We start from the raw sequence: 10,032 nt of genomic DNA, 5'->3' as shown, positions 1-10,032 counted from the left end.
TATGTAAAATGAAGAAAAGATAGTTTGTTTTCTTTTTCTTTTTTTTTTAAAAAGTAATAAAATAAAATAAAGCACTCATGCTCAGAGGGCATTGTTTAACTGAGAGCCAAGCGGTTAAGGAGAAATACATTGTACTTGCTTGTTGAATATCCAGGTTTAGACTAATGAGTTTAGAAAGGATCTTTCCAACATGAAAACTCCATTTGTACAAGATTGACTCCCAAACAAACACTTCAGGTTAAACCTGAGGAAGCAGAGCTGTTGTTTGTTGTGACTGGGTGCTCAGACTTTCCTGAAACTAGGGCCTTCTGTCTTGGAGGGAAGCACCTTAAGATGCAGGGTATAAAAAGGATGCAAACAACTCAAAATAGCTTCAGGAAGTTCCTGAAACTGACCAGATTCACTAGGTCCCTTCCTTCCCAATTGTGTATAAACGGTAAGGACTGTTGAGAGATGCCTCCAAGAGTCAGAGGTCAGTAAGATCGCGGGGAAGAAGGCTCAGAATCAAGGAGCCAACAGCTAAGGGCACTCATTAACCTGCTGGGCTGCCCAAGGTTTCCACCTTTTAAGAGCTGTCACACATGCTGGGTGGGTTTGGGGATGCAGCTGTCTTTGAGTTGTTTTTGTTCCCTCATCCATATCCATGTAGGTAACACAAATAAAAACCATTGTCACCAAGTTGGTGACATCGTACTTTGATCTGTTATCAATTTTCTACATGGTGAGTACAGAGCCTTGCATGTCTCCCTAGGAATAATGTTGGGCAATGGATCTGAATGGCCATTTGCCTGCTTTATTAGCTTAGTGGTCAGCAATGGAAAGTGACTAGGTTAGTCAGCAGAAAGTGGTAGGGGTGTTTTCCAACCACACTGCCTCCATGCCATCTAAGGTGGTCTCTGCTGTGTAGACTAAGACGGTCTGGCACCTGAGAAACTGACAAGGTAGCAAGTCTGACTCTGGCAAGGAACTGACCTGTTCTTGAGGTGGGTATATTCAAGGAGTATCCAGAGAACTGAGTGGCAAGAGGTCTTTCAGGGGACCTGCCATTTACACCGTTTTGCTGAGTGAGCACTGCGGGTACAATAGCTACAATACACATCTGCTTTAGGTACGTCCCTTACTTCAGTCACGCCATCCTGCTCCACCCAACCCGATGGTCTTCAGAGGGGGCAGGGCATGTTTATACAACTTCATCTTACTTTGGATCTTTGACTGATGCCTCCGAGAGCAACACTGCCTTTGCTCAGAGATCGCGACATAAGCATTAGATAAGGAGCAGTGGCGTTCAAGTGAGGCTCACGAGAGGTAGAAAGCAACAGAAACAATGAAACGGAAGCCCTGCTGCTGCAGGGGACACACGGACTAAGGCTAGGAAGCATCCACTTCCGTCCCAGTGATGCCCGGCAGCACCTCACAGCAGGAAGAGCAGTGCTGTGTCCACAGTGAAGACCTCCAGTCCATTTATAAAGCGTATCTTTATTTGAGAACGGTTCTCCAGTTCTGTGGAGAACTCGACAGAAATGCCAGTGGATTTTTTTTCCTCATGGTCTCAAAGTTGCCTGCAACATTTTCCTAAAATGTTGGGCATTCAGGCTCTTTAATTCCATAACTTTTTCAATTTGTGAAATCTGGTTACAAATAGGAAGACATTCTGATCTTGAAAACTCCTGATCATGATAAAATTAGATGATTTAAGGAAGAAATAAAAAAATGGGGAATTTTGACTATGTTTTTAGAGAAAATAAGAATATATTATTCTTATTGGTAAATGATGGCTGTGCAAAACCAAACTTATAAATTCCAGTGAGAAGCAATTTTTAAAGGTCTATTTAAAAACAATATATTATTCCTCTGAACATACGTATTTACTCCTGGGAGTTATAGTGCACAGGAAAGACAAAATATAACTCTATCCACTTAAGTGTTAAAGTAATTGATATCTGATCCAGAAAACTTTTCTATTAAACATGGCTAAGCACAGATCCATTACTGAATATTTATTTATTTAGCAAATAAATCTTGATATTCTCATCAAGAGGAGACAGAGTATGCTTATTGTATTACTTTATTATTATTAAAATACAGCCATGCAAGAATAAGAACTGCATGGAATTGCATTATTTCATTGGAATATATGAATAAAAATCACAAGCAAAATCTTTATAAATGAAAGCATAATAATTCCAGGGCTGGTGAATTATTATTTGTTTTATAGACCCCGACTACACCACATGAATCAAACTGGATGTTTTCTTAAATAAGAAAAATGGATAGCTATGCAATAAAAAAATCAGTAATTTTTACTCCATGAAACACAGTACAATGAAGCTCTGTTATGTTGTGGCTTGAAGATTTTGGTGGGTCCAAACTGCAAAAGGATGCACCCTGAATTCTGGCGCAACTGGAGCCTAAGCATCCTCAAAGCTGAAATTTCACTGCAATTGAACTCTCCCCTCATCAGTCTGATAGAAATGACTCTTCCACAGAAGGTGAGTAAGTTTTCTCATGATAAATCAATGCTAGACCAATTTCTCATTTAATTAGTTTATTCAAATGAAAATTAAAACCTACACTTAAATTCTAAAACTACTTCAGATTGAATTACTTCATACCTTCCTCCTGTGTCTCTAATTTCAGTGTAGAAATATCTTATAGAGAAGTTGGGTTGGAGAAAGCATGTTGGACCTTCCTGCTCATGGTCACCTCTGCCGACTATACCTGTTCTTGCTGCACTGCCATGACCAGGGAGGGAGGCACTGCATCCCACGTAGGCTCCGTGAAGGTGACCCAGAGCTGGGCAGAGTTTCTGAGATGGAGGACTGTGTGCCAGCCTCCCTGGCTGGATCCAGTGTGCTGGTCTCCAAGTTTTAATCATTAGCCACAGCTTCTCCAGAAAAACTTTTGCTAGATATCCCTTCTTCTGACTGCCAGTGTTTCTGTCACACGACTTATCTATTGTGTTTCTTCAGACTATTTCACCAGCTTAGATAACCTTCAGATTTCATCTCATGTCTCTTGCTGCAGTGCAAACTTCATAATTTTGAGGGAGGGGCCAGGACAACATCATCTCCTCTGAACCGTTGCTGGGTGCTTGCAGTGCGTTTCCTAGCTGTCTGTAGAATACTGAATGTGAGGTTAAGTCTGTGCACATACGTGAAGATATATGTATGTAAGTATGTAATGCCTGGTACAGAGTAAACCCTTACTAAAAAGGAGGTGATGGTAAAGTACACGCTGTGCAAGCATGAGGACCCGTGTTCCATCCCAAGTAAGAAGCCATGTGTGGTAATAATCACGTGTAATCATGGCATAGGGGAGGAAGAAGCAGGAGGGTCTATGGTGCATGCTGACCATCCACTTTAGCCTGTGTGGTGAAACCCTCAAAATAAGATGGACAGCCCCTGAGGAACAACACCTGCGGTTGACTTCTGTTCTACACACACACTCAAATGTGCACACACCTGAACACTTCTGTATACACACAAACACTCTAATGGGCATTCTTTTATATAGACTTGAAAGTAAACACACACACACACACACACACACACACACACACACACACACACACACTTGCACACCCAGAATGCGGGTGGTAACTAAAGAGAGCATATGAAAATGTTGAGTGTTTCTGAAGACGACAGCGCTGCACACAGAAGCGTGTTTTCAGTGGTTAGGATGGGGTGACTGAGGATCTGAGCGCAGTGGCAGGGTGGTGATCTAGCTTTTATTTGAACTTATCTGCATGTAACTGTGCAGTCATGGCTGCTGCACAAATGTCTCCTGAAGTAAGTGGGCAATTGCATTTCCAGTCGGGTAGAAGCTTCTTTTGTCTACTGCTGATCATGGTACTATGCCAATCATCTCGGCACTTGGGGGACAGAGGGAGGAGGATCCCTGTAAATGTGAGGCCAGGTACAAGACTGCCAGGTTTAGACAGCGAGAGCCTGTCTCAAATTTAAAAAAAGTCTATAAAGTAAATGAAAGGCAAATGCCGGTTTGGGGGATGTGCCAAAAAAGCAGTGATTCTTTGATGCTACTCATTCTTGCTGGCTTCAGGTGATCCTGGTGCTCATTCTAAGTAGATCACCTTGAAGGTGATGGGGGTAGAGAAGCCACACCTCAAAGCTGCATTACCTCTTGTAATAGGCCACTAAGAATTGTTTCGCCCTCAATCCCAGCTAACAATTCTGGGGGGAAATCCCTGCTCTTTTGACCCAGACGCAAATGATGTCACTTTTTAGTTGTCTTGTGTGCTTAAAGCACAGATTCCACAGAGCCAAAGAGCTTTAGCAGCCCCAAGGAAATTTGAATTCTAAGCTGCCTTCCCTACTCACACCCCCTGGAAATGCTTTATCTTCCTACTCTAGGTTCTCATACCACACTGTCAAACATTAGCAATTAGTAATTGAAAAATAATAGAAACAATCATTAGTGATGTGTAATTATCTTCTCCTCGAAAGTGTAAGATCTTTAGCATGAATTGTCTTGCCAACAGATCATAATTCATCTTGATAACAGGTTTGATGGAGTTTCAGGATATGTGAGTCTGGCTCATTAATGTTATTATTGTTTTTAAACTCTTAGTGGCAACAATGCTTCCTAAGTATTAATTAATTGTCATGACTTCTCTGGGAAGTAGGTTAAATATAGCTAAATAAACTTCACCGGAATAGAAATCGGTGAATTGGCAATCTCCATGACTCCCTCTGTATTCTAGACATTAGGATGGAAATAGCTGAACTGGATCCAGTCTTCCATGGTGATAAGTAGGCATGATTTTTATGTGCTAGCATTGCCCCCCTTAAAAACAGAAAACCCATGAAATATAATGAATTAATTTAAAGAAAATTATAGCAAGCAACCAAGTATAAGTTCTGAGAAATATTGACTAATTTTTAAAATATACTTTTCTTTTGTGTTTTAATCTTTCTTTAAAAGTTTGCTTTTGCAACTCTGAGATTCCATCTTATACCTGTAAGAATAGTCAAGATCAAAAACACTGATGACAGGTTATGCTGGAGAGGTTGTGGGGAAAAGGGAACACTTCTGCATTGCTGGTGGGAATGGAAGCTGGTACAGCCCCTTTGGATGTCAGTGTGGCGATTTCTCAGGAAATCAGGAAACAACCTTCCTCAAGACCCAGCAATACCACTTTTGGGCACATAACCAATCGTGCCACAAGGACATGTGCTCAACGATGTTCATAGCAGCTTTGCTTGTCATAGCCAGAACCTGGAAACAACCTAAATGCCCCTCGACCAAAGAATGGATAAGGAATATGTGGTACATTTACACAGCCGAAAAAAAAAATAATGACATCTTGAAATTTTCAGGCCAATGGATGGAGCTAGAAAACATCATTTTGAGTGAGGTAACCCAGACTCAGAAGGACGATTATCACATGTACTCACACATAAGTGGTTTTTAAACATAAAGCAAAGAAAACCAGCCTACAAATCACAATCCCAGAGAACTTAGACAACAATGAGGACCCTAAGAGAGACATACACAGATCTAATCTACATGGGAAGTAGAAATAGACAAGATCTCCTGAGTAAACTGGGAGCATGGAAACTTTGGGAGAGGGTTGAAGGGGAGAGGAGAGTCAGGGAGGGGAGCAAAGAAAAATATAGAGCTCAATAAAAATTAATAAAAAATAAAAGTTTGTTTTTGAGTATGTGTGTGGGCGTGTGTGTCACAGCACATGCGTGCACAGTGGAGGACAATCGAGGGTGGCAGTCTTCTACAGCCTGGTTTGAGGCATAGTCTCTCTTCTATTTAAATAGCTGGCTTGGAAGCTCTCCGGGGATTCTCCTGTCACCTTATGTCACTGCAGCACTACTGGGCTTTTAGGTCCCTGCTGCATGCCCTGCTTTCACATGGGTTGCCGGGCTTGTGTGATGACTGCTTTCTCTTGCACAGCCATTTTCTTGGGTCCTCTGTTGAATGCTTAAGAGAGTGCTCAAACTCACTACACCAGGATCAATGTTCACTGTAGCATGAGTTCTACATTCAATTCTTCTTTTGTCCTCTCAAATTCCCCTGGTCTTTAGGGATTTATGATTCAGCTGTCAATGGTTGGGCTTACTACCTTTTTTCTGGATCACTGAGGGCACTATGGATAAAAAGCAGCAATCTAGAAGCCTGTGGCTCAAGGACCAGAACTGGGTTCCCATCTGAGGCCTGCTGTCATCAGTCTGGCCAGGGACTCTTCAGAGGGCTATTTGTCTTTTCCTGTTACTGATTTGTTTCTAAAGTAGATCATCTTTCCCCATAAATTATGGGAACAACAAGAGGGCAAATGCAGAGTACCTGATACTTTAAAAGTGATCAATAATAGACTTGTTATTAACCTCATAAATCAAAGCGTCAGCCTCAGGGAGCAGGAAAGAGAAAAGATTATTTCTTAATTTGATGCCGGGACAGCAGGTGCATGCCTTTGGAGGCCTTGCTTCACCTGGCAGGCATTGCTGAGCATAGTTTTGTTTGGTATATACGTATAAAACTTCTTCTAATCCAAAACCAGCTTGGCAGATACTGCCGAGGGAACAAAAGCAAGAGACTTTACAAATGGAAAGGAGGGAAAGCAGTGTCCCCAGTCCCTGTCGTCTGCCATGCTGCTGTCGTTTGGATGGGTGACATCCTTCAGGGACCTACAGCTTTGGACATCAGGCCTCCCTCCGTCTGGTGGCGCTGTGTTTTTGGGAGGAGAAACTTAGCTGGAGAAGTGAGAAACTGGGGGCGGGGGGGGGGAGAGGAGGCCTTGAGGCTTATTACATGTTCCCCTCCCTCTCTCCACCCCCACCCCTACATCTGGCCCTAGTTCTTCCTGCCACGTTGGACTTATTACGTGTTCCCCTTCCTCTCTCCACCCCCACCCCTACATCTGGCTCTAGTTCTTCCTGCCACGTTGGACTTTTCTCTTGAACCATGAGCCCCAATAAGCCTCCCCGTTGCTCAAGAAAAGTAAGTGAAGCAGGTATCTGTGGTTTCTAGAGAAAAAGGGAGGTGAGGGATGAGGTAGAAGGTGGGAAACTCAGGCAGCATGCCTTTGGTAAAAATAAATAAAAAAAAAATCTGTTTTCAAGGATACACTAGTTGCTGGGAGTATGGAAAGGGGCTGGGGCAAGGCAGCTTTCTGTCACTAGTCTTTATATCACTGTGTTTTCCTTAAAACCTTAGAAGTTTCTAGATTTACTCCTTAAAATGTCTACAGTTGTGACCATACATGGTATATTGTGTTGAAATAAAGGCTGGCACTACTTAAAGTCTTAAAAATAAGCTCACGTTTGAACTCTTTAGATTAAAGCCTACCACCTGCAGGTCAAAGCAACCAACAAGCCACCCAGAGCCCTGTGCTGGTTGTCATGGCGGCAGAGCATCAGCCGAGCGTGCGACGAGGAGCTCACCTGTGTAGATACAGTCCACGTACGCAGGGTGAGTCTGGACGAACACCTCCTTGACCTTCTCTATTTTATCAGCCCTTATTTTTGTGGCAAAGGGCGTGTACATGACTGAGAACGCCTCAGCTCTGGTGATGGCTTCTTCAATCATGGCCTGGGAGGAAGCAGATGACCCACTTAGCAGCTCTAATGGCATAAGACTTTCTGGGAATGTAAAAAATATAATTACCTTTATGGATGATTTAAAAAATCTATATACTGTACAGCAAAGATAACGTATTTTTGGTCTTAAATATTCATTAGAATGTAACTTAATTAGTTTTGAAAATACTATTTCACGTTAAGAAATCCAATTAACTGAAGAAAGTTTGTAAACAGCCACCTGTACCCTGAGCCTGTCTTAAGATAAAAAATAAAAATTCTGTTTTTCAAAGCGTCATTTTTCTCTACTTGATTTAGAAAACAAAATTCACAGGTAGAGCCTTATAGCCAGCCTACTCGTGAACAGATATTGGTGGATCAAGTTATACAAAATACTTAAAAAAAATACTCTGAGCCACCTGTACTGAATTATTTTTAAAAGAAGGACACATGCTCTTCTTCTCCCACTGCTGGGGAAAGCTTTTAGCAATAAGAGTCTTTCTCGGTTTTCCCAGCAAAGTATCTTTACCTTGAGATCACAGGTGACAGATGAACTCAGCTGTGCAGGATGGGTCTTTGAATTACCTCTGCTCATATGCAGTTCTTGCTAGGACCTTGCCCTTACTCTCAGCTTCCTCTTTTAAACAGGCCATGGCCATACTTATAACAGATTAAAAAATGGACCATCTCGAATTTTAAAGAGCATTTATTCTTTTCCTACAATTTTCATTCTAAAGGAGTCTTGAAGTTTGAATAAAAAGAATGTCTATAGCTACCCCATTTTTCTGAAAATAGCATAAAAGCATATTCTATTAAAAGGCCATATATATTTATAAGAATAAGAAGTTCCCCTGAAAAGATTATCTACAAATAAGAAAACCAACAGATTGGAGTTACATAATAGTGGGGGAGAACCTAGCAAACAAATTATATCATTATCAACTTCATGTTTTGAGAGCATTAATAAGGTGAAAAGCAAGAAGTTGATTTTTTTCATTCTGCAGTGTTACATGGGCCATTTAAAAAATATACTTAAGCCGGGTGGTGGTGGTGCATGCCTTTAATCCTAGCACTCAGGAGGCAGAGGCAGGTGGATCTCTGTGAATTCAAGGCCAGCTTGGTCTATAAGAACTAGTTCCGGGACAGGCTCTAAAGCTACAGAGAAACCCTGTCTTGAAAACCAAAACCAAAACTACACACACACACACACACACACACACACACACACACACACACACGCACATATGTATCATAATTTCTTTATGGAATTTCACATGTGTTCACCAATTCTGCTCACTTTCTAATCCCTTCATATCCTCCCCTCCCCCTACAACAGCATCTCAAATAAAAATTAAAAAAAAACAAACCAAAATAAAACATATCTTTTTCTCTCTCTTTCACACACACACACACACACACACACACACACACACACGCAAGCAGACACACACACACAAGTGCAAAACCTAAAAACAAAAGAACAAAACCAAAACAATAAAAACATCTTCTCTCCTCTGTCTGTTCTGCCTCTCCAACTCCTTTTCATCTGTACTGGTAGCATTGAGAGCTGTGGTGTGTCACACATTATACCCTTTCGTCCAATTAATTTTACTTGCAAATGTTCATTGGAATGAGCCACTGGTCTGGTTCAAGGCCTCTGGTTTCTGGTACACAATCATTATCACCGGATCCTCACAGAAATGCCTCTTGGATATCCTGCTGCTGCCCAGTGGTTACTGTTCTACGGGACCAGTCCCTTCATGAGCTTCAGAAGGTCCTAGATGGTGTGGATGTATGGGTGGGCCAACCAAAGGCCCAGGATGTGGGCCTGGGTGGTAGTTGAACTGGTCAGTCCAGGCCACCAGGGCTGCTCCACTCAGGCAAGGGGCAGGGTCGGTTCCCCTCCACCCTACATGGGCCATTTTCATGAAAGTATATGCTATACTGTGAATATTCCTGTCCCCGACACACACATGCTCCCAGTCCACTTTGCACTCCTCATCTTTTGTGAATCCCCTCCTTCCCTGTCATCAACAGCTTCATGATTTTATGTACCTTGACATGTAAGTAAGACTCAAAAACAGGAGAAAATGTGGCCTTAGTTTTTCCGAGGCTGACTCAGCTTGATGCGATTATCTCCAGTCACAATCATCTTCCTGCAAAAATCTATTGTGCAAAAAATAGCTCATTTTCTTTATCCATTCCTCTGCTGTTGGGCAGAGCTTGTTTTTGTAACCTGGTATGAATCATGCTGCTATGAACACGGATTGCAAGTGTCTCTCTGGATACTGGGGAGAGGCATAGTTGGCTCATGTGGTAGTTCAGTTTCAGGTTGTTTTGGGTGACTTCCACACTGATTTTCATGGTGTCTGAGCAAGTTTCCATTCCCGCCAGCCGTGGATAGTTCTCCTCACCCACATCCTTAATAGAATTTGCTGCTATTTCTTTTTTTGACGGCCACCATCTGACTTGGGTGAGATGGGCT

At 42.1% G+C, this 10,032-nt stretch overlaps 1 protein-coding gene across 1 annotated transcript in view; it reads right to left on the bottom strand.

Annotated features, from left to right (window-relative positions):
• Positions 1-10,032, bottom strand: part of Spata16 (spermatogenesis associated 16) — a 255,304-nt gene that overhangs the window by 60,306 nt on the left and 184,966 nt on the right. Inside the window, exon 5 of the mRNA XM_005343898.3 lies at positions 7,413-7,560. Coding sequence (XP_005343955.1) covers positions 7,413-7,560 — 148 coding nt within the window. The remainder of the gene's footprint in view (positions 1-7,412; positions 7,561-10,032) is intronic.

The sequence above is a fragment of the Microtus ochrogaster genome, chromosome 1, assembly GCF_000317375.1.
Source record: "Microtus ochrogaster isolate Prairie Vole_2 chromosome 1, MicOch1.0, whole genome shotgun sequence".
In the NCBI taxonomy this organism is placed as follows: domain Eukaryota; kingdom Metazoa; phylum Chordata; class Mammalia; order Rodentia; family Cricetidae; genus Microtus; species Microtus ochrogaster.
The sequence above is the reverse complement of the archived record's forward strand: the minus strand, read 5'-3'. Positions and strand labels throughout refer to the sequence as shown.